The sequence below is a fragment of the Simochromis diagramma genome, unplaced genomic scaffold (assembly GCF_900408965.1).
Source record: "Simochromis diagramma unplaced genomic scaffold, fSimDia1.1 OVJJ01000602.1, whole genome shotgun sequence".
Lineage (NCBI taxonomy): Eukaryota > Metazoa > Chordata > Actinopteri > Cichliformes > Cichlidae > Simochromis > Simochromis diagramma.
Genome location: NW_024387040.1, coordinates 11,708,577 through 11,733,369, shown reverse-complemented (window position 1 = coordinate 11,733,369; position 24,793 = coordinate 11,708,577). Strand labels below are relative to the sequence as shown.

Genomic DNA, 24,793 nt, shown 5'->3' with positions numbered 1-24,793 from the left:
AAGTAGAGCTGAGCTGAATGGCTTTTATTATTTTTAAATGTTTATTCTTTGTTTATAGAAATAAACAGACAAGCATTTTTTGATAAACAGATAAACATTTTACCCCAACAAAACCTACTACAGCAACTGTAATGTAAACTGAGGTGTAAATTCTGATTAAAACACCCAAACAAAAACTGGGAAAGAGAAAAGGCAGCATGAATGGCCACAAGTGTAAATCTCTCCTGACTCTTTTAGTAGAGCAGTAACATTTGGTTCCCCATAATAAATATTTAGTTCCCTGTATAAATAGTCAATGAACTGGTAATCTGCAAACATTTTTTTATTTTATTTTAGTCACATTTTTAAGGATGAAGCCAAATATTTGCTGGTTCCACATTCTTAAACTTGACAAATAAAATTGTCACCATTAAAATTAAATGGCATCCTCACAGCCCCACAAGCTACGCGTCTGGTGCCTTCTTCACTAATCCAGACACAATTCTCAGTCCATGTCTCAGCTGCCAGTTCAGAGTTGGCTAGTTCTGGTTGCCACTCAATCCCAGGACTGACACAGAGAAACAGGCAGGCATTCACATGCACATTCATTTATAATGTCTTTAAAGCAACATCTTTGTGATGTTTTCATGCCACAAAGAAACCCCTGCATCACTGTGCTGCAAGAATAATCTGTCGAAAATACTGCATTTCCCCAATCAGAGTGAATCAGAATAGAATGTTCAATATATTAATGATGGTTGTAAAGAGTAACTGTAATATACACAGAACCTTTTTTTCATCACCAAGGAAAATGATCCACTCTAGTGTCAATATGCAAACATGAAGTTCAGAGAATAATGTACATCATGATATCATCTTTCTATCATCTCCTCTATCTTTTTTTCCTCAGTGTTGTAGTTATTTGTCTTTTAGGCACTTTTTCATGTTCTTGTCTTTGTTTTACCTTTTCCTCAACTTTTCTCTATATTTGAGTGTCCTGCTGTTTTTTTTTCCTTCATATTTGTCTATATATATATATATATATATATATATATTTTTTTTTTTTTTTTTTTTTTTTTTTTTTCTTGGAATAATTAATAAATAATGGGTTACTTAACTCCTTTGTACAATTTTAACACTTTAACTTAGTGATCATTTTATTTAGAGTTTACATGTCTTTTCAAAAGGCAGCAACAGTTAAAAACAGATATATTGAAATGGGATGAGTTCATAAGAGAGGAATAACTGAACGTGTCTATTGGTTATTATTTATCCTTGCAGTTCTGATCTGTGTGTGTCATCCTGAAAATGTCGATTCCTTCATCAATTAGCAGCTGTTTGGCGTAATGCACAGTCTCTGGAGGCAGATAGGGCGACCGGGCAAGAATCCAGCTGTAGTTGAAATGGAATATGCGAAGGATGTCTGTGCAGGAGTACACGACAGACAAGCTGGTATAGTCAGTAGTCAGAACCCAGTATGGCACATATGGAGTGACTGAGAACAAAGAGAAAAAAAAATGTATAAAAAACAAACATTTTTCCAAAGGAGAATCTCTATATTGATTTTCTGAATAAAACTGATCCAACTTAAATGTGTAATATTATGGAGCCTGACAAATATATGATTTTTAGTGACTTAAAAATCTGCTTTTCTTTTTCTCCGACAAATGAAACATAAACAGATTTTGTGTAGTTTTTTTTTATTGAACTATTTATGCTTTGCCTCTGCTCTGATCTGCTGGTTGATTTATTTGTGGCTTTCGAGTTTGTTTCAAACAGGGACATAGCATAGTGCCCTCTGGTGGAAGAAACAAGCAACATCAACATTCATAGCAAGTCCGAAGGGTGTTTCTACCGTCTCTTGTTTACTCTAATTTTTCTTTTTCTTTTATTGGCTAAAATGCTGACACTGATAGATCAGCAAATATGTAATATGAGTTGATAAAATCAGCCCACTGATAAATTAGTCAAGGTAATTACAAAATTAAAACATCATGATGATACAACAGGTTCAATAAATAAGACCGGCTACAGCCATGACAGTAAAACTGTACAGTAGGGGAGACCGGGGATAGTTGTAACGTGGGTCAGTTGTAACACTTCCAATTTCTCCAATCAGGGCTAAGTTTCAAATGATGTGACTCATCCTGTGCATGCCCAACTCAGTTCTGCTATCACATGTGAAAAATCAGCACATTTTGTCAAACACAGACAATTTAACACGAAAAAAAAGCAATTTGTATGCCAAAAAGTAAGTTTTTCTACTGTATTTCAATTTCTAATAGCATTATCTGCTTTGCAGTTAAACTCATCAAACTTAAATTATGTTATTTGTATGTCTATGGGGATATATTCTGTGTAGGTCTTTAGTGCTAATGTTTTAGCCGTTGGCTGTAATGTTAGCGAGTTCATGGCTATAGGAGTCTGGGTCAGTTGTAACAGCAACAGTCTGGGTTAGTTGTAACAATAATGCAGATGTTACAACTTACCACACTATTACTTTAACTTATATTAAACAAGTTGGGGCAACGACATCAGCAGAGAGAGGTTCACTGGTCGCATTTGTATATGCGGTTAATGCCATTGGCAACACAATTCCTCCACTGTTTGTGTTCCCACACATACATTATGCAGACCACTGTGTCAGAGATGGACCAGTAGGAAGTACTGGTAGTGGAAATAAATCAGGATGGGTGCAAGAAACAGATTTCCTCATCTTTCTGAAGCACTTTGCAAACCACACCAAGGTAAGCCATGATAAAAAGTAATGGAATTACGATGCTGGTGAACAACTACATTTGTTCAGCTTCATTGTTATGTTCAAAATTGGTGCAAGAGTTGTAGGTTATAATGCCCACTGAGCCAATGAGGCCAAACTCAAGGAAGACCAACCAAAATTAATGAAATATTCAGTTGCAGAAAATTCCATAATTTGTCTTTTTTGGGGGGTTGGAATATGTTCAAAAGCTAGATTTCTGCATTCTGTCACACACACACACACACACACACAGCTACATAAATGGCTCTAAGTGCATTCATGTGTTGAATAAACAAAGATTACATGTTAATGTTTTGTTAGTACCCTTATTTCATTGTGTTACATTTCACCCCAGGATATGTTACAACTAACCCAGACTATGGGGTTAATTGTAACATTTCACTCTTTGTGTTTGAGGCCATACCATGCAATGGGTAATTGTGCTGCAGAGAAAATAGCTGCACTATTTAATAGCCGAGACATGTAAATACTTTGCATTACATTTTGAATCCACTACCTTAAAAGAGCTCCAATTTACAGACAGAAATGTCAAAAATGTTACAACTATCCCCGGTCTCCCCTATCACAGTGCTTTAAGGCAAATGCTTGTATCAGCATGTCAGTATACTCACAATCTCACACTATATTGTCATCAACTAAAGTACTGGACAGCTCCAAATTATAGCCAACAGAATGTTTTTGAATGAAAAAATACAAATGTCAAGATGTAATTTCAAAGGACCACCAGACTTCGTACAATTTGATCTCAGTAAAGCAGGAATACCGCAACGTTTCATCAAATAGTTGATAAAATAAGGATAATAAGTACTTACAATATGAGAAACTGACTCCCAGTTTGGCCGGTTCTCGTGGGTCTGAAACTACACCTGTCCCTTCTGCATGCCTCTTCTTATCTTTACTGAAATGAAAAAATATGTCAACAAAGATTTCAAACAGACTAACTATTAATTCAACTAATTATAAAATCTGCTGCTGGAGGCGTGGCAGACAGAAAGACAGAATCCCTCATGTAGGTAAACTCCACCTCGGGTGTGCCGGCAATCAGCTTTAGGTCAGTTGTCCATGGTCAGTGTCAGCTTTATTACTTTTTGCTCATCATACAATACACACCCTGAAGGAGTCTAAAAAAACTCACAAAAAAATCAAATCACCCATCATCACGGCTTGGACCAAGGTGTGCTTTGAGCTACTGCTGTAAGCCCTTTGATTTGAACATAGATGTATCTTCCTAACCACGCTAGAAACTGAGACAGACTCACTATTCGTGGAATCTTTTGCTTTTAACATCCTGGTCATAATACCTATAACCAGATGGCAGTTGCCTTTCCCCTGGAATGTTTGACTCTTAGACCTTATCACCTTTGTTTTACTTGTTTGATGTTTCACATGCCTTTTGCCTATGTTTAACACTCACTTGTGCATTGATGTAAATAGCATTCCTTTTCAGGGTTGGCTTACCTATTCATCACTTGTCACTTAAAGCCGATGGTTAACTGTTTGTCATTCCAGGCTCTGGATGTAATCTCTGAAAGTAATCCTCAAATTTATATTGTATCCTGTCATCTGTGAGTCACCAATATACTGTGCTCCTATTGGCTGTCTTTTTCATCACTTGCATCAAAGTTGGGAGAAGTTTGTCACTGTGGCAACATGGCAAACTAAAATGGCAAAAGTCCTGTGCAACGTTAATTCAAACAAGAATCTTTTTTCAAATAAGAGGAGTTGCCCATTGCTGACCATAACAAAGGATTTCGATTTAAAGCACTTTTACGCTGTTTACTTTCTTGAATCTGGGACTATATACAGACATATTTCATACATAGAGAAGAACATGATTTTTGGTACAATGAGTTTTGAAACAAAGCATTCTTTCTGATTCTTTACACAGACAACGGTTTTTATGCCAGAAACAGTAGAATTATTTTTGTCTCCAGCATCATATCAACCATACAAATGAGAGTGATATCTTTTCAGTGGTATCAATATTCCTTCAAAAGAGTATATGCTAAGAGAAAAATGGAAGTTGCAGAGAAATGTGGTGTCAAGCGAACCAACAATAAGAATCCTTTGCTATAGTACTTACTAGATCTGCGAGGTCAACAGCTGGATGGTCCCATCTCTCCTAATGGAGTAGTTTATCTCAATGCACTTTCCTCTTGCAAAGGGAGCAGGCAGCTTCTCAATCTCATACCATTTACCCAGGTACTGTAACAACCATAGGCAAGTCATTAGATCTGTGCAACTCTTTGTTTAATAATTATAATTATTTCATTTGTATATCATTAAATAAAACACAGTTAGAAAATGCTTCACAGTTTGCATAAAATCACACATTGAAGATAGGTGTACATATTCAAGCACACAAAAAACACGGTCAGACATGTGGTCTTACACTCATTCTTGCATACGCACTCACATAAATACATATTAGAAGAACAAAAGCCAAAAATATTGGGAAAAAGTTTGAGGAAATGCTAACCTATAGAAATTAATTTTCAGAAGGCTAAGGCTAACCCAATGTTTAGAATTGCAATAGCCTCTAGATTTAAAAGAAGAGGGTGTGTGAGAGGGTGTAAAAGAGCCCAATCAGATGATCAGAGAGGACGACTGTAGTTATAAGGTCCCAGTAGCTCAGCTATATATATATTTAGGAGCCTTTATATTTAGGAGGTCTTTATATGTTAAAACATTTTTTTAATGGATTTCACTGAAAGGCAGTGAAGGAAAGCCATTATAGGAGTGTATGCCTTAGTTTGTACTCACCTGCTGAAGGTTAAAGTTGGGCTGCACCTTCGGAGTAGGACAGGGACCCCAGTGATAAGTCTGAGCTGATAGCAGAGGGAGCATCAGAAGGAGAAAGCACACACCAGACATTGTTCCTTCAGGAGATTAGGGTAGAAGTTACATTAGACGAGAGCTATTGCAGGAGTGTATATTTTCAGTAGCAATAATGCAAGAGCTGCATTAATAATATACTTAGAATTTCAGTAAAAAGATACACTATGGGTATTAAAACATAAACCTTTATGCTCAAGATGTTTGTTGCATTTCCATTTTATTAAAGTTATTAAAGCGTTCTTACCTGAGCTCTGTACAGATGTCAGGTGGAAGTTAGAGGCTGAGCTCTCGGTCACTGTCTGAGCTCTCCAGACAAACACAGGTCAGCCTTCGCATTACGTCACTCGGACAGCATAAGGACATCTGTTTAACTAATTGTAATCATGCGCACATTCCTGTATGGTGAAAGTGCTGTCACTGTGAGAAAGGATGAATGTCGTTATTCATTCAGGAACCGCTGTGTTAATGCTGGGTTCATCCCCGAATTAAGCTCAGATTTATTTCTTTATCATTTTCATTTGAATTGTTTGTCATACACCTGAAGATACCACCTTGGAATGAGGGAAATTATATAAATGATATTATTCTTCATCACCTTTAAATTGTTTACAGATAAAATAACTAGTTGAAAAATCAGTACTGATGGCTCTTCAGTTGTACCGCTTTGTGATTTGAGGCTAGGAACAAAGATGATTTATGTGTGATATTTCTTCCACTTTATTACAGTGAAATTGCAAATACTTTTTTCTTTATTAAAAATAAAATGCCCCTCGATTATTTCACTGTGGGTCAGGATCGTATAGCATTTTCTTCATTTAATGACAGTTATAATGAATGTAAGCCAAGCCAGTGTTTAATCGGTTCATCTTTAATGCCAGCAGAATCTTAGCAAAGTTTTTCCTACACCAAGTACAGCATGTTTCATGGATTATTACATGCAATCAAGGATATGCAAACACTCTTTAGCTGATTAAATCCAAAACCTTTAAAAATAGGACAGCTTTTACTGAATAGTTTCCAACTATCAGGCGGCTCACACAGAGTTCAAACCATTTCTGTGTTCATGTGCAAAACATATTAAAACTACTGTACTTTTTAAAAACAATGGCTCATGTAAAAAGTTACAGGCGTAGGGTAATCAAGGAAAAAACCTTCAGAGAGAAAAACACTCTACAATAACTGAACATCTCTGCCAGTTCTTGCTAAACGCTACAGCTCTGATCTGTGGGAGTCATATTGGAAATGTCGATCCCCCCGCTGATCAGCATCCGCTTGGCCTGATCCACCATCTGTGGAGGCAAAGAGGGTGACCGCGCAAGAATCCAGGCGAAATCAAAGTAGAAGATCCCAAAGACATCTTTGCAGGAGTACGCAATGCTATAGTTGGTGTAGTCGGTTGACAGAACCCAGTATGGGGTGTAAGGAAGAACTGGGAATAAAGATCAGAAACAGAAATAAAATGTTAAAAGTAGTGTTGTAACAGTTAAAACAATATATATACATATATAGATGATAAAGGAGGAACCTACAAGACAAGAAGTTGACTCCAAGCTTGGCTGGTTCTTGTGGGTCTATAACCTTGGCTGTCCCTTCCAGGTACCACCTTTTACCCTGACTGAGAGAGACAAATATGCAATTTCATCAATCTATTCATTGTGTCATATCAGGATGTCATTTGCTCCTAATCAAAACTTCACTTGAGGTGTGTCACCACTAAGCCTTTTGTCAACATAGATTACATGGCATTTATTCTTACTCAACCCAGCTCTTCAGAAGAAAAATACTTGTGCAAACATTAAAATCAACACTAGGAACAAATCCAAAGAAAAGTCACTAGAAGTAAAGTTCAAGGTTTCACCCTGCAGACAAACACATCCATTATTAGCCATCTATTACCAGCGGCCAATTGCTTCAACAACATTAATGCTACTGCAAGAAACTAGACTTTTTTTCTTTGTTGTCATAGTTAAAAGGATTTTTTGATATCTGCAGGCGGAACTATACTAGCATTTCCCTGCATTATTCTCCTTTATCCTAAGCTTATCTAACTCTACTGACAAATGAATAGTATCAGTCCATCTAACCTATATTCCAGTCATCAATCCATCGACCTGATCCTTCAGTACTTACTGGTTCTGGGGGTCCCACACCTGTGAGTACGACACTTGAACAGTCCCATCTTCCATCATGGTGTTTTCCTCCCTGATGCACTGTCCTCTTCCAAAAATATCGGGCAGCTTTTCAATCTCATACCACTTACCCATGTACTGTAACAAAAAACACCCAGCTATGAGTTCTGCACTAAAAAATGTTTACTCTGGATGCATATATCTCTTTGCTCACCGGTTGAAGGGTGAAGTTAGATTGCACCTCTGGAATAGGGCAGGCACCCCAGTGAAAAGTCTGAGCTGAGATCGCGGGGACCAACAGGAGAAGAAGGTAAGCAGCAGACATGGTTCCTTTAGAAGATAAAGGGGGAATTGCAGAAGTTGTGTTATGCAGCAGTTATACCCGTCTCAGTTCATTCAGCCTTTTTAATACATGTAGAGAGTGTGTTTCACTCTCTCCATTTCTAAAGTTGAAAAATGTCATCACCTTTTATACTGAAAGGTTAACGGAAACTAAATACAAAACATTTTTTCTTCACTCTTAAGATTTGAAGCAAGTTCCCCATTTAGTTGTGAAATGGTTGGTTAGAAGGTCACAGATTTATTAAATTAGATAGAAGAAAGCGACAGAACAAAGTTTTGCATTCCTGTGAGGGTTAACTATTGTAGCAAATATTGTCACACCTGTTTTCCTGGTTTCAGAAATGCTTTCTGTGAGACACTGCGAAGCATGTGTTCAGCACCATGTCATAATCATTAAAAATATATATTTTAATACGGACAACAAGCATATGGTAAATGCAATCTGTAAAGATATCAGAATACATTCTGATTTAGGATAACACAAAAAAAATGATAAAAATGAGTGAAAATTAATGCTGGAGTTAGTATTACAGAAAACTGTGTTTAAAAATATCAACATTGCTAAAACAGTACAAATTTTCAATTGAGTTTGGTGTTTTTTCTGTTTAAACAGAAAAAACACCAAAGTAATTTAAGATCTTACCTGAGCTGTGTGCGAATGTCAGGTGAAGGTCCGAGGCTGGGAGAAACTGAGTGTGTGAGCTCTAGGAACAAACATTTTATATACAGTTCACAGAACAGAGGTTGGCCTCCACAACACGTCAAACAGCACTCACCAGCTCCTTATCGCTAGTTACAAGAATATTCTTTTGTTGTGAAATGTCACTGGGATAAGGGTTAAATATTATTGATTACATTTTTTCCATTCAGGCCTCATGTGTTAATGCTCACTTTATCTCAGATTTGCTTTGTCATTATGCAATGTGTTTTTTGCTATTATTGAAAAATTTACCTTTTTTTTTTTTTAGGTAAATTACATGATAGATAAACTGTCAGCTTAACTATTTGAAGCTGACATTTCTCTTCTTTACATAAATCATAGTTCACTGTCACTTGCAAGGTTAATAATAGTTAACATAAAAATAAACCAAGCTGCTGTTTAATGTGCAAGAAATTTTAATCTATACTGAACCTTAATAAAAAATTTTAATCTCAAGAACAACTCATTTGACTTGTTGTAGTTGTTGTCAATAATAATAAATACACTATTAGGCAATGAAACCAATGTCATGTTCAATCTATAATATCCAGAGATAGTAAGAAGCTAACCCTGAGTTAAACTACAAAACATAGATATCAATGGAAAGCCCAGGATGTCCACTATTTAGTACATTAGGACTTAGTATGGTAGCTAAGATAACTCAAAAGAAATAGACCAAAAGCAAATGTCCAATACAAAGGACGTAAATGAGCAGGCTGGTTCTAAGGAGGATATGATGAAGATGCAATTTGGTAATTTAAGTGGAAAAACTATTAAATTCTCAGGATATCATAAAACATTAAAAGACAGCAACAAAGTAAAACAGGTACAGATCTGAAATCTGAAAAGATAAAATTACTTATATCAGTTATTTCCTATTTCTGCAGTTCTGATTTCTGTGTCATCTTGGAAATGTCAATTCCTTCGTCAGTCGTGAATTGTTTGGCATAATCGACCATCTCTGTTGGCTGTTAGGGCAATTGTACAAAAATCCCTGGGTAGTAGAAATGGAATATGTCAAAGTCACTTTTGCAGGAATACATTCTTTACAGTATGGCTGCTAGTAGTAATATGATGGCACTAGTCCAATATAGCGGCCAACCAAAACCGTTTGACAACCTGTTTGGATCGGTTTCGTGCGTGTGCGCATGCGCGTTCAGGTGTGCTGGGGGTATGCGAGTTCATGTGTGGAAACACACAGGGCTCAGAGAGGGAGTTCATGTGTTTTTAACTGGGTTTTAATTTAATCAAACCATTGGTTTTTAATTCAACTACTTTTATCGCTTTGGCGTGTCTCAACATTCAGTTATGCAGACATATGTGTTCTTAAAAGCAATTCTTTGTTTTAGCGTGGAGGGGTGGAAGCCGTTTTGGTTCACAGTGTGCATTAACATGCGGGAATGCTTCTTATTTACATCTAGTCAAAAGTGTTGGTAATAGTGTTTTAATCACACTCATTTTGTGATTCTGACAATGTCTCAGCTTGCAGTGATGGAAGCATAAAAACGGCACAAAATGGCAATTTCTTCTGAATGGGCAATTTCAGCCTTTTCACAAGCGTTTCGTTTAATCAAACCACTAGTTTTAGTTTAACTAGTTTTTTTTACGCATCTACTGGGGTTTCTTTCACGGGTTGATGCGATCATTTTATTTAAAAATCGGGATTTCGGGATGTTGAACTAGATGGAGACAGAGCCAGCTAGTTGTTTTTAGTGGCCGGTATCGGCTCTTTTTGTAATTCTTCGAGAAGGTAAAAGCCCCGCAGATGTACCAGTCGAGCAGGGTCTCGCCTATTTTCTGAAGTAGCCAGCAACAGCGGACCCTTAGGCCTATCTTGGCCAGTTACACCGGAGCTCAGCAACAGCCTGCCCCACCCTCATTGTTTTAAACTTGCACAGCAAGGTGCCCTGCAGGTGTATCGCCCCCCATCGACATCTCATCTATTGTTTTTGGAAGCACCCGGTCCTATATGAAGCGTGCACCAATGCTAAGTGCATGAAGTATACCTTTACACCTATAGCTGAAAAGAGTCTGCATCCATAATTTGTGGATCAATTGATTTGTTTTATAATGTGGCACTTTTTTTCCCCCCCACAAACTGCAGATGATGAAATCCTCTTTGAGAAAGTGTCCCTAAGGAATTGCTGCTCACTGAGTTCCCTAGCTACTTCTTTACTATGTCAGTAAACTTTTTGAACAAGGCAGGTATCACAGATTTAAAGGCACATCTTAACTGAAGCAAAGGCAAAAAAATTTGAATGAATTTTATGTGGCTGTTCATATTAAATCCATCAAAGAGTGAAAATCCAAAAAGCTGCTCCAATCCTTTGTATTAATGATCTCTTTGTGTGTGTGTGTGTGTGTGTGTGTGTGCGTGCTCGCAGAACGAAAGTCAAGGCAGGATGGGGTTTTTTTATGCATTTCCAATCAGCTTTTTTTTTTTTTTTTTTTTTTATTTACAAGAAGTGTACACTGTTCCAAAAAAATAGTAATGTCAAAGTATCTTACTGTATATTTTACAGTTTTGTACTGTCTTTCTAGAATATCTTCAATTTACATAAGTAGACTGTGATTTTACATGTCAAAGGTAAAATAACATAACATCACTGTAAATATAGTAAAACACAATTTACTTGTTTTTTAAACATATTTTTTGTACATATGCATATTTAGATTGTAAAAATACATTCAGAAATGTATCATAATTTCACAAATATTTGTCTGTTATGTGAGAGAATGATCTGTTAAATTCAAATGTAATACTATGGAAAAATATATAAAATGATTGAAAATTAATGAGAATAATCAATAATTAAAGGAGTATTTGAATTATAATTTTGCTGAAAATTTCATGTCATCTAGGTCTGATTCAATAATTCAGAGGTAACAAGTGAAAATATCATTGATAGGAATAAAAACTAAAAAAAAAAAATTTGCACGGCCACGCTGTGCTAATTATATATTTCAAAAAATAAATGTAGAGGTAGGAATTGCAATTAATATAAATCTCAAAGTATTCACAACATTCCTGAACAGAAATAGGCCTCTGTGATGTGACATTGTTTTCATGGCCACTCCCTCTGCATATTTCTTAAGAAATGAAGCGTCTTTACTGGGATATTTATTGTCAAACTATGCGATTTTCCAAATGTGTGTGGAATAAAATGTTGTGACCAAGAATCATTCAGGATTAACAACACAAACTGTTTTGATAGCAGAAACAGCCTGCCTTATAGCTCCCATACTTTACCGCTAGTTTTATAAACACACTCGTCTTCATGTCTGTTTACATGGTTTTTGTGAAACTGATTTTCAACAGTACAACCAACGTCTAACTTTTCATTGCTCCCCAGTATGAATGCAAGAATTTTGCAGGCTTTATTGAAACAATTTAACACTCAATGCCATAAACAGAGTTGATCCATGTCTCTATGGACACTGTTTCATACATCAACAGCTCTGAAAACCACTTTTAACGTAATGTAGAACATGATCTCTCTCACTCTCAGTGTCTCTAAAAACCCAGCAAACTGACAATCACCTCTAAACAAGGGGTTAGTTTATAGGTTTTTTGTTTGTTTGTTTGTTTGTTTTGTTTTTCTATCAGGCGCAACCACCAGACTAAGTTTGTAGTCTCACCTGCTAATATTATTTTATTATAGCACAATATTCAGCTAGGTTACTACTTTGACTTTCTTACTTTGAGCACATTTCTGAGCCCATACATTATCAAACTTTTACTTGAGTATTTCTGACGCTAGCAGTTATGCTTCTACTTAAGTAAAAAAATGCCTGCACTATCAATATATAAAGCTGTCTGTAATTCTTGAACAGTTCATGCAAAAATTATAAATTAAACCTCCACCACAGCTAACTCTTTTTAAAAACAAATAACAGGTGTATTTCTTAGATCTACTGATACAGCCAAAACACTCTGCTTGTATAATGCCATATTCTCTCCCAGCGTACCCTTGTCTCACTACAGGGTGATTCCCAAAGTACAACTCAATAAACAGAGACTCTAAAACCAGAACAGAAAGATAAAGTTGGAAGATCAAAGATTAAGGTTTGTGTTTTTATAGCACGAAGTAAACTGTCCCCCATAATCTTCTAGACCTTGTTGTGCTTACCTTAGAAGACAGATTATACATTAGTCATACTTCCAAAAACATTTTGAATTCCATTTATAACTGAGATGTCAAGCTGATATCAGACATCTTATGCTCACCAGGAGCATGTATCCCCAACTTCAAAACCTTAAGGTGTCAAATTCACAAACCCAACATGGGCTCATTCAACACAGGGGCCAGAAGTGCATGTCGGCCTTTACTGACACACTGTAAATAAGTTCAACACAGGGCAACGCGGCTAACAGCCTTGGAAACGCTTTACATGAAATAAAACCTTTTAGAAAACCCTTTACAAGAATAAATGTGATGATCTGTTTTACCTGAATCAAATGTATTTGTTTGTTTACTTGAAATAAAACTTATTTTGGAAACCCTGTACATGAAGTAAAAAGTATCGTGTTGTAAGTTCTGGCTTTAATATTTCCAGCTGATAAGGAGACGTATTGCATTTCAAACGCTTCATACAAAAGACTTAAACAACCACTTTGTCTGTAGTGACAGTATCAAGCAACAAAGCATTGTTTTTACTAAAATTCAACATTTTCAGATGAAAATTTTACTACTTTTGAAAAAAAATTATTTTACTGTAACAACCCCCCTGAATGCCGTTTTAGGATGACATTCTTGGAGATTCCAATTATATAGATATATGCTTTTGGAGTGAGGGTGTCTAATACACAAGTTGTCACGCCACCGTGCGGACTTTGACGTCGTCCATTTTGATGTTGTGGGCAATCAGCAGACGTTGAATGGAAGGAATGAAACGAGGGGTGACGAGACTCTCTTGCACGAACTGAAATCGGTAAGGAAAGTCTTTGACACCATCGCCGAGGCATACCACAATCTGGTGGGGTTGGACGTGCTGAAAATCGGGCAGCTACGGTTGGTCACAGAGTGTTACAAAGGAGGCTGCTAATGTTTTCTCTGAAACACTGATTCTTTCCAAAAAACGTATTGTACCGTATCTTTCAAACAGCTACCCTGCTTATTTTTTCAAACATGCATCCAGATTTTTCTTTAATAAAACATGTAACCTGCATTTTACCACATTTTTAAAAGCATGTATCCTTTTTCAAACATGTATCCTACATTTAGCGTATTTTTCAAACATGTATCCTGATATGGCCAGCCTTCCAAGGCCCTGAGAAATTAGCTGAATCACTATGGGTTAAGGGTGAGGACTTACCCTATGAACCCACGTAAACTGTGATGACTTGTGAAGTTACAAGTCTTTTCTGTAAAAAAGAAAAAAGCATTTTTATTTTGTATATAAATAAATGTTGATGTTGTAGCGACGGGATTGTGTGCTTCAATTTTACTTATAATGTGCCAAATCGCTACAACATCAACATTTATTTTAAGAAAACAAAAACAAAACAAAAAACATTTTGTGTTTAAAAAAAACAAAACAAAACAAAACAACAACTAGCTGGCTCTGTCTCCAAGTGTATAATTATGCTTAACAAAATAGCAACCAAGGAGAACAATAACATGAAAAGTATGTTGAAAAAGATGACAAACATATGGGGATGATTAAAAAAATGTTTGCAACATGAGAAGCTGACTCCAAGTTTCCCTGGTTCTTGTGGGGTCCATAACCTTAGCCCTCTTTTGTCCACCTATTGTCACTCCTCATCAAACTTACCCAGGTACTATACACAAAGACAATTCATTTATGAGGTTTTTTTTTAAAGCTTTTGTTTTGGAGGAAGGAAGGTTCAGGGTTTAAGTAGTCATCATGGGCTCATCCGATTAGAATGAGAATAAGCAGTCAATCATTTACAGGTTTTGTCGTTTTATTGAATAATGTAGTGATGTGACGTTCTGTATCGAGGCTTCGAAGCTTGTGTCGAGTAATGGAGGAGGCGTTTCCGCGATGCGCGTATCGAGGCTTGCTTCATTTATGGGAGGAGCTGAAAATGATGACGTCCGAAGCCTCGCTGCCCGGCTGTATCACGTGACTGGTTCATGAAGTGGTTCGAACTTTGCCGCGAGCTATGACAGCGATATAAACCCCTCAGACTTCATTCAAAATGTGGGTGTTTGATGGAGAGTTGCGGTTAGTGAGAGTTTGGAGACAGTTTGGAGGTTTAGGAGAGTGAGGAGAGAAAGTCAGGAGAGAATGGAGCCAGCTAAGAAGAGGAGGATGTCCTCCCCTGTGTGGGAACATTTTGATCTTATTCCTCCCAACAAGGTATGTAAATTTCTACAGAAGATGTATTTTCATAATACTGATGGTGCAATGCTATTTATGTTAAGCTGTCTTTACTTTTGTACAAGGTGAAGTGTTTGCTATGTGCCAGGGAGTTGGGACAACAACACCTCATCCATGCTTAGGCACTACAGAGCTTTGCATGAGAATAAGGGGAACACCGATTGTGGAGCAAGACCAGGTGAGCCATCAAATGCCATGATAATATAGCATGCAGTAATGTTACTAAATGATATAACAATATTATACAGCTGTAATAAGTTACGTGTGTGATATTTATATTTGTGCTTTGTCTTTATTGTCTTTCCTCAGGAGAACAATCTCAAATAGATGAAGACCTGGTTAGCATGGTGATTGAGGACTCCCAGCCATATGGCATTGTGGAGGACAAAGGATTTAAAAGATTTGTTAAATCATTAAATCCTAGCTATGTTCTCCCCACTAAAAAGGTCATAAAAGCAGTGAAAATTTAGTTTTTACAGAATAAAATGTGAACAGGCAGGACTGAGGCTCAAAGCCTCAGTGTGTAGCTGTCCATACCTCAACGTTACAAAAGCACAACCACTGTCCACACCCCAACCACTCCTCACCTCACAGTAAATGATCATTTCCATTTTAAGCATTTCCAAATGATCATTTTCCATACTGCCAGTATAAATATACAAAGTATACTGCCATCAATACAATATAGATGTTTTGTTGTTGACATTTACAGGCTGTGTGCAAAAGGCCACACTCTTCAAATTCATGCCAACTAATATTTTTACGTCCAGTAGGTGTCCTACTAGAGCAAATGAAGCTTCAAGAAGCTTTGCGCTGGGGTGAACCAATTGGATGAAAAGCTTCAGTGCTTCATGAAGCTTCATCTGCCCATCACTAGAATAATGGGTAAAGGAAGGAAAGACACACATGGACTGCTATCTCTAAAAAGGACAAAAAGTATGATTTAAGTAACTCGAAACGATACATGAACTCAGGAGACTCAAAGAGATACCTCAGCTGCCGCCCCATGTGGGAATGAGGAAAGAGTGAGGGGTAGGTGAGTGCAGTCCTTCTATAACGAGTGACAGGTGAGTGCAATTAAGGCCAAGCACCACACCCAATCAAAGGCGAGGAAAAGAAAGAATGTGCATCTGATGAAGTGAATGTGCTGGAAGGTGAGCCTGTACAACAGCTTTGTTTAATTAGTTTTTTAATTTGTGGTCATACAGGTTTTGAACCGGGCTGCAACTTCAAAGTTGAACTGAGATCACAGGGAGCAGCAGGAGGAGAAGTTAGACAGCAGGCATGCTTTCTTTGTTCGATTACAAAAGTTATGTTGTGTAAGAGAGCTCATTATAGCTTCAGTATACACACTTTCCTTCTTTTTTTTTTTACATCTGTGTTTAGGTACACAGTCAATATGTACTTACTGGATAACACACACACTGATCAATCAAGAGAAGCATGCTGTACAAATTTGATTGATCATGAGCTAGCTTTACAAAATAAAACTGAGGATTAAAAAAGCAATATCTACTGCAGAATAAATTGATCGCCTTTTTGTTTTTTAAAGAAAAATGATAAACTGAACACAAACAAAACCTATCGGGTTTTTTTAATTATTAGAAAAATTTCCTAAGGTATTGTCCTCACATCACCTGAGCCTTTTTTAGCAGGAGATAATTTATTTCATATTGTAATCTTATTACAGCAGACATTCTCATGTTCAGAAAATAGTTCATTTCTTGACTGAAGACTTTTCTAATGTCGGTTGCTTCATCTTTATATTGACTAAACAACTAAAGCTTCATCCACAAAGGAAACAATTCCCAGTGAGTCGAAATCAGTGACATTCGGTAGTGATTACAGACGGAAATATTACTTGCAACACAAAGTGAGCAGATCCCAAGGCAACTTTCCTCAACTTTGAGATCAGCAATTTAGGCGCCTACAAATGAGAGAGCAGGATACCAGTGACTGACTTATGGCAAGGTAGTAAATACATTAGAGCTTTACCTAGTCAAATAGAGCCTGCTAGCAATCATCTATCACCTTAACAGCTCTCCCTTTGTCAATGTCCTTTAACACAACGACAATGTCTAAAAGAATTTCCAAAAGGAACTTGGAAATTTTCCATATCTACATCACTGCACTTTGATTTGAGGAACAGTAACACTGTCAGGATGATTTATGTTTAGATGCTGATGGAACTCAAAGTATATGGTGATGTTTTACAATAATATATTTTATAGTTTATCAGCTCCTTCCCAAAATTTAAGTATCTTAATCATTTATTGAAATATTGATCAAATAAGTGAAAACTGTGGTGACATCTTTCACTATCATTAGTTTCTCATATTTCATTTAAGGTGCAAAAAAGGCAGGGACAATGTCATGAACATATACTTATACGCTAATATACTAAAATGTGCCCATCTCTGTGGCCAATTCTCCTCATATTCCTTAACAATTCTGATTCGTCTTGGTTGCAGAACACTAAACCAGCTCTTGAGCCTCTTGAGGATGCTCAAGGGTGCATGGAAATCTACTAAAAGAAAGAATTTTTGTTTTTGTGAAACGTGTTTTGGGAGTTTGGGTTATCGGGCCCCTTGTTATTGGAAATTCAGTCACTGTACAACCACAAGTTTTGTTCATGGCACAGTTTTTACAGTTCAACAGTAAAAACTGTGTAATTCTTTTCAGCACAACCTCAAAGGTCTACTAACTGGGCTGTTCAGCCCTAAACAACAGAACTAGTTCATAGCTAACAACAAGACAGTCGTGTTACCCGAGGGCAATGAACTCTGCTAAGGCCGCCTTCTCTCACTGATTCTGTTTAAAACTTTTCATAAAAAGAATTCCTAGGTGCAGCCAAAGGGTGTGACTTTTGTTGATCTCTAGATCTCATGATCAATCAATCAATCAATCTTTATTTATAAAGCACTTTTCATACAAAAAAAAAAAAAAAGTAGCACAAAGTGCTTTACATAGTTAAAAGCAGCCCACCCCACCCTCCAACTCACTCCCCACACTCTCATTAACATAAATGATGTGAATACACACATATCTTCCCCCCCCACACACACACATACGCGCACACTTAAAGAGTAAAAATTGGGCTGGGCTCGCATGAGCCAAGTGAGGAAACACTATAACAGGGAGCCGTCTGCACCGGGAGCCGGTCACAGACCGCAGCCTCCAGGCTGGGCACACAGCAGGAGGGAGGCCAAGGAGCCCCCCAGCCAGGCTGAGAGGACCCCCAGAAACCCAGCAGCCACAGTCGATCACAGCCCCGGTGCAGAGAGCGCCCTCTGAGGAAACACTGGAGATATGACACAATAGGATATATACAGGGTAAAATGATAAAATAAATAAGAACAAGATACAATATAAATATAAATAGAGTAAGAAGATTAAAAAATGAATAAGAATAAAATCAATAAATATTAGGTAAAGTCTAAATTAATAATAGAATAACAGGATAGAATAAATAAGCATAAAATAAATAAACGTTAAGTAAAAGCTAAATTAAAAAGGTGGGTCTTGAGCCTGTTCTTAAAAACATGTACGTTCTCTGCGGCCCTGAGCTCCTCCGGCAGGCTGTTCCACAGACGAGGACCATACCACTGAAAAGCTGCCTCTCCGTGAGTATGTGTCCTGACTTTAGGGACAATTAAAAGGCCAGTACCAGAGGACCTCAGGGTCCGCGAGGGTTCGTATGGTAAAAGCAGATCTGAGAGATAAGAAGGCCCAAGACCATTAAGACATTTAAAAACCAATAAAAGAACTTTAAAATCGATCCTGAAACACACGGGGAGCCAATGCAGCGATTCTAAAACCGGTGTAATGTGGGCCCGCCCTCTGGTCTTCGTCAGCACACGAGCTGCCGAGTTTTGCAAAAGTTGTAAAGTTGAAATATTCTTCTTAGGAAGACCAGAGAGCAGGGCATTACAGTAATCAATGCGACTGGTAATAAAAGCATGCATCAGCATCTCTGTGTTGGCCCGAGAGAGAATAGGGCGGACTCTGGCTATATTTTTTAGATGATAAAATCCAATTTTGGTTACATGTTTAATATGTGGGATAAAACCAAGCTCAGAGTCAAAAATAACACCCAGGTTTTTCACTTGTAGCGAAGGACATAGTGAAAATGCCTCTAATTTAGACAAGAGTTTCTCTCTCTGAGCCTCAGGACCGACGATTAAAACTTCAGTTTTGTCCTGGTTAAGCTGTAAAAAGTTTTCTGCCATCCAAGATCGTATATCTAAGATACAGTTAAAAAGGGCATCCATTGGTCTGGTGTCATCAGGAGACACGGAGATGTACAGCTGAGTGTCATCAGCGTAACTGTGGAAGTTCACTCCATGCCTCCTGATGACACTGCCGAGAGGGAGCATATACAAATTAAAAAGTACAGGGCCTAGAACCGACCCTTGAGGCACACCACATGTCATTCTATGGATCTTAGAGGAGCATGTATCCATACTCACCATAAAAGTTCTGTCAGAGAGATAGGAAGTGAACCAGTTATGTACAGCACCAGAGAGGCCCACCATGTGTTTCAGTCTGTTTAAAAGAATAGCGTGGTCTACTGTATCAAAGGCTGCGCTTAGATCCAGTAGCACCAGGACTGAGAGCTTTTGGGAGTCCCAGTTATATCTAAGATCATTTAAAACCTTTAGGAGAGCCGTCTCTGTGCTGTGGTTCACCCTAAATCCAGACTGGAATATCTCCAGGATCTGTCTATCATTGAGAAAATCAGTAATCTGAGTAAAAACAAGTTTTTCTAAGATTTTACTTAAAAATGGTAAGTTGGATACAGGTCTGTAGTTATTAAAATCATTACAATCCAAATTGCTCTTCGTCAGAAGGGGCCTCACCACCGCCGTTTTAAAGGCAGCAGGGAAGACACCCAACTGAAGAGAGCAATTCATCATGTATAAAAGCTCAGCTTCAAAAAATCCATAAAGTGTTTTAAAGAGTGAAGAAGGGATTGGATCTAAAAGACATGTGGTGGGTCTCACTGTGGAGAAAACTTTCTGAAGGTTCTCAGCATTAACCAGGACAAAGCTGTCCAGTGTCTCCTCAGGTACAATCGAGCCCTCAGATGTGTTTACAAACATATCGCGATTAGATAAAACATCAGATCTGATGGCGCTGATTTTTCCCCTGAAGTGGTCTGCAAACTGCTCGCAGAGTGAGTCTGTGGGGGTTCTTTGGGAGCTGTTAAAATCAGGGTTAAATAAATGATCTATGGTGGAAAAGAGGACCTTGGGATTATTTTTGTTATTACTGATTATTTTGGCGAAGTATGAATTTCTTGAGTTCCTTAATGTATTATTGTACATTTTAAGTTGCTCGCAAAATATTTGATGGTTGATAGTATTTTTATTTTTCCTCCACCTCCTTTCTGCTGCCCTGCAATTTATTTTGAGTTTTTTGACTTCTTCGTTTCTCCAGGGTGATACGTGTTTTACGTTAATCTTTTTGGTGGTGAGTGGAGCAACGGAGTCAAGGCTTTTCTTCAGTTTGCTGTTGAAATGATTAAAAATCAAATCGCAGGGTGCAGGTAAAATCACGGGGGGGCATTCGTCTAAAACCCTGGTAAAATTTGCAGCCACTTCAGAGGTTAGATAGCGCCTCCTCACAGTTCGCACCGAGGTCTCCCACTGAATAAAACCGGTGATGTTAAAAAAAAAATAAAAAAAAAAAAAAAATGATGATGTAGTTCTGATTTTCCATGTACGAATTGTTCCTCCAAAGTCAGACTTGAACCTAGAGCCCCTTAATATCAGTGACATTACAAACATTACAAACTACTGCATTACATGTTAACTGATGTTGTTATTGTTGTGTGTGCCTTCAATCAAGATGAGTTCAGAAAAGCTTATTGAATGGTTACAAGGTAAACAAAGGTCCTATAAGTGAGGCAAAATATTGTTTTAGTTGTTTTGTTGTTGTCTTTTTTCATCAGTTTGTAATGATCTTAAGAGCCTAATTATCCTTAGGAAACGAAGAAGAAAAACAAAAAGAGTAATAATGACCAAAAAAAAGGACAATTAGCAAGAAGAAATGAAAAGGTGCCAAAAGCAGTATATTTACAGCTGTAAAGAGGGGTGATAAGAAAACTACACACAAGGTGAGAAGTTGACTCCAAGTTTTGCTGGGATCCACAACTTTGGCTATACCTTTTATGGACCACGTATCATCACTCCTGAGAAACACAAATAGAGTACTATTAATTCAACTGTGAAGTAGTAGGAAAGGGACTCCATTAATGCGTCTGAGCTGAGATCACAGGGACCAGAAGTTATATTACAAAGTTATGAATGTTGATTTGCAACATTTTTGCTTCACTTGTTCCCTATTAAGATGTAATAGTTATGACACATTGTAGTTATGTGGGTCTTGTTTTCGTGAACTTATTTTCCAGTAAAAATGTCAGAAATATTTCCTTTGTTCAGGTCTGTGTTTCCTTTTGGGTGTTTTGCATACCACATGTTGCCACACCAGATCTTGTGGTTTCACAGTCACTATTCTATACTGTGTAACGATTAAAAAAAAAAAAAAGAACAATTAAGAATCATTCAATTACATGAAACACCTGTTGATATTCAGAAAATACTTGTACGTGTTTTATAACATATTTAAATAAATAACATCAAACTTTTAAGATTGCAGTTTGGTGCATTTCCCTTTGAAGCTATTAAAGTTTTCTTGCCTAAACTGTTCACCGATGTCATATGGTGGTCTGACGCTGGTAGGCACTGAGTGTATGAGCTCCTGTTACATAGCAGCTGACGTGCCCAAATTATGAAAACACTGTAACTATGACAAGCAATAAAATATTTAATTTATCCAGATCCCATGTGTTTCTACTTCTTAATCATTATCTGGTTTGATTAGATTCATATAAATATCTCGAAAAAACACGAGGATGACTGGCTCTAGATAAGGCTCTACTATGCCCATTTTCTGATTGGGTGAGCAGCCTACAGACCGTGTACAAAGTCTCCCACTGCTAACTCTCTTCACATGATCAGAAGATATAGTCAGTGGATCAGGTGAGTAATCACAAAGTACGAGCATTGCGGAAAAAAATATGCATGCGCACGCGCACACACACACACGGTGTGATATTTATAATATTGTGATTCTAACACCTTTAACATAACAGTAAATACCAGCATGTTTTGGTTATGCATCGGTGTTATTGCTGGTAGAGAACTTGCACTGTCTGTCCATGACAACCTTTCAGTTTGCTCCACATTATGGTTTTGAATTGTTATTTCTCATAGTCCTGCATGCATAACAACATGAAACAAATACATTCCTTATCTAACAAGCATACATTTTTCTTCTTCTATGAACCAGAGACATTCAGTGAAAACCTACATTTTAATTGATTATTTTAAATTTGCAAACTTTGGAACAAATGAGTGTTCTAAATATTAGTGACTATAAGTTTGTCAAACACTTCTGTGATCTTCCACATTAAATACCTTCCAACCTTGTTGGCTTTTCACCTCCAAATAAGCAGATAGTATTGGTCAGGCTTTTGTTTTTGCATTTTTTGCTTTTTCTTAGTTTGTTTTTTTTTTTTTTCTTTGTCGGCCTAGAGACCGGTGAGTGAACCCCTAGCAACCAATTACAACGATCAGTTATAAAAATGTTTAGCAGAAAAATGAAAAGAGATTAAACAATTGAATGATGGATGTAACTTTAATTTATACAGAAGCTTTATAGTTTTTTAATTACCAAAAATAGCTTGTTTCACTGATTATTGTAAGTAAATAAACATTGTTTGTTAATCAAATAATATCTTAAATGAATACCTTAACGTGCTGATATAGGTTCCCCTTTTTAAAGTACCAAATGAATATTTTAGATGTAACTTAACATTTAAGTGAAAAATGTACTAAAATTGTGACAAAATTCTCTGGCCCTAAAGAATTCAAAGGATTAAAAGGCCACAGAGTAATACAGGTAAACTGAGTAGTTTATATAAAATATTCAGGAAGGAAAACTCTAATGAACATCTGTATTAGACCTCAGTTACACAATTCACAGTTATGATCTGTGTAGGTCATCTTGGAAGTGTTGATTCCTTCTTCATTCAGCAGCTTTTTAGCATAAGCCACAATTACGCAGGGCAAGGTGGGCGACCGTGAGAAAATCCAGGCGTAGTTGAAATGGAATCTCTTAAAGATGTCTGTGCAGGAGTACACTACAGAATAGGTGGTGTAGTCAGTCGACACAACCCAGTATGGAGAGTAGGGAAGAACTGGAAACCAAAAAAAAAAAAATAAATCAAAGATACTCAGACAAAAATGAACAAAACAATACAATTTTGACAGGCTGTAAAGAGAGATTTCTTCAATACATATTGTACATTTCTATGTAGCCATATTTGCTCCTCTCTTTGGGCAGCATAGACTATAATACTTTGATTACATGACAACATTTTCAGAAAGATTTCATGTCAAATTTTTACTTATATAAGTGGCAGTATAATCTACATGATGATGATTTGGGCATTCATTTGATTTTTTTTAACAAGCTACAGTAAGAATAGTGATCACGTGTTTGGTGTCACGGTTTTTTAACGTAAATACTACTGTTAGCATGCTAACATACGAGCAGTGTTAGATTATTCATTCAACACCTTGTCCTTAAAAGTGCGAAAGTAAGCTTGTTATAGCCTAAACCAAGCAACAATTTCCAAAAGAAAAATTAAGCCAATGCAGACATGCCATACAACTTTTAAGAGCCTGATCATCCTTATGAGAATAAAAGGCAAGCGAAAAAAAAGAAAAGCAAAAACAGATAAAGAAAAACACTGTTATAAAAGAAGTTGATAAGATGGGTACTTACAAGATGTGAACTGGACTCCAAGCTTGGCTGGTTCTTTTGGTTCCATGACTTTGGCTGTCCCCTCTACAACCCACCTACCGCCATTCCTGAGACATACAAACATGTGCACAACATTATATATTAAAAGACTAATTATTTCCCAGAATCTTAAGTCTACCACACAGACAACACAGTGGTACGAGTCTCCTGATCTAATCTGCCACACCGGCAGACAGACAGAATAAGTTAAAGATAAATTTTGCCCTGCTGAATCAGCATATGGCCCAATCCTTCATCACTTACCGTACGTTTAACACCTGAGAGGTCAGTACTCGCACAGTCCCATCTTCCCTCATAGAATAGTTTGCCCGGACGCACTCTCCTATTGCAAAGTAAGCAGGCAGCTTCTCAATCTCGTACCACTCTCCCAGGTACTGTAAACAAAGACAAGCCATTAGTTCAAACTCTTTATATACTGAGTATACATAGACAGTAAACCAAAAATATTATGCTATTTGTGCTCACCGGTTCAAGGATGAAGTCAGATTGCACCTTTGGAGTAGGGCAGGGACCCCAGTGAAAAGTCTGAGCCGAGATCACAGGGACCAGCAGGAGGAGAAAGTAGACAGGAGACATGCTTCCTTCAGGAGATCGGGGAAGATTACTTGACGTTATGCTGCACGGGTGTGCCTAAAGCTCATTGTTTGTGTCCACTTTGTTATTAACAAGGTGGGGCTCATGTGCACGTCAGTACTGATCAGGCAACCCTTGTGGTACACCAATTAATCAAAAATATGTCACTCAACAAGTTTTCAGACAAAACACAACATCCTCGATTCTGACATGAAA

The 24,793-nt window shown here is 37.3% G+C and overlaps 3 protein-coding genes across 3 annotated transcripts; all 3 read right to left on the bottom strand.

The window, feature by feature from the left end:
- Window positions 1-1,078: 1,078 nt before the first annotated feature.
- LOC120741458 (apolipoprotein D-like) lies at window positions 1,079-6,336 on the bottom strand. The gene is made up of 5 exons (XM_040044392.1): window positions 5,841-6,336; window positions 5,522-5,637; window positions 4,842-4,963; window positions 3,571-3,656; window positions 1,079-1,474 (listed from the first exon to the last, which is right to left on the bottom strand). Exons 2-5 carry the CDS (start codon window positions 5,630-5,632, stop codon window positions 1,245-1,247), a joined length of 549 nt encoding a protein of 182 aa, XP_039900326.1. The 5' UTR covers window positions 5,633-5,637; window positions 5,841-6,336; the 3' UTR covers window positions 1,079-1,244.
- Window positions 6,337-6,448: 112 nt separating this feature from the next.
- On the bottom strand, window positions 6,449-16,121 carry LOC120741455 (apolipoprotein D-like). The gene is made up of 7 exons (XM_040044390.1): window positions 16,104-16,121; window positions 14,084-14,132; window positions 8,711-8,771; window positions 7,940-8,055; window positions 7,727-7,863; window positions 7,126-7,211; window positions 6,449-7,025 (listed from the first exon to the last, which is right to left on the bottom strand). The coding sequence occupies exons 4-7, from the start codon at window positions 8,048-8,050 to the stop codon at window positions 6,799-6,801; spliced, it is 561 nt and encodes a 186-aa protein (XP_039900324.1). The 5' UTR covers window positions 8,051-8,055; window positions 8,711-8,771; window positions 14,084-14,132; window positions 16,104-16,121; the 3' UTR covers window positions 6,449-6,798.
- Window positions 16,122-22,646: 6,525 nt separating this feature from the next.
- Window positions 22,647-24,793, bottom strand: LOC120741476 (apolipoprotein D-like). Its single transcript, XM_040044409.1, has 4 exons — window positions 24,470-24,793; window positions 24,248-24,378; window positions 23,966-24,051; window positions 22,647-23,375 (listed from the first exon to the last, which is right to left on the bottom strand). Exons 1-4 carry the CDS (start codon window positions 24,578-24,580, stop codon window positions 23,143-23,145), a joined length of 561 nt encoding a protein of 186 aa, XP_039900343.1. The 5' UTR covers window positions 24,581-24,793; the 3' UTR covers window positions 22,647-23,142.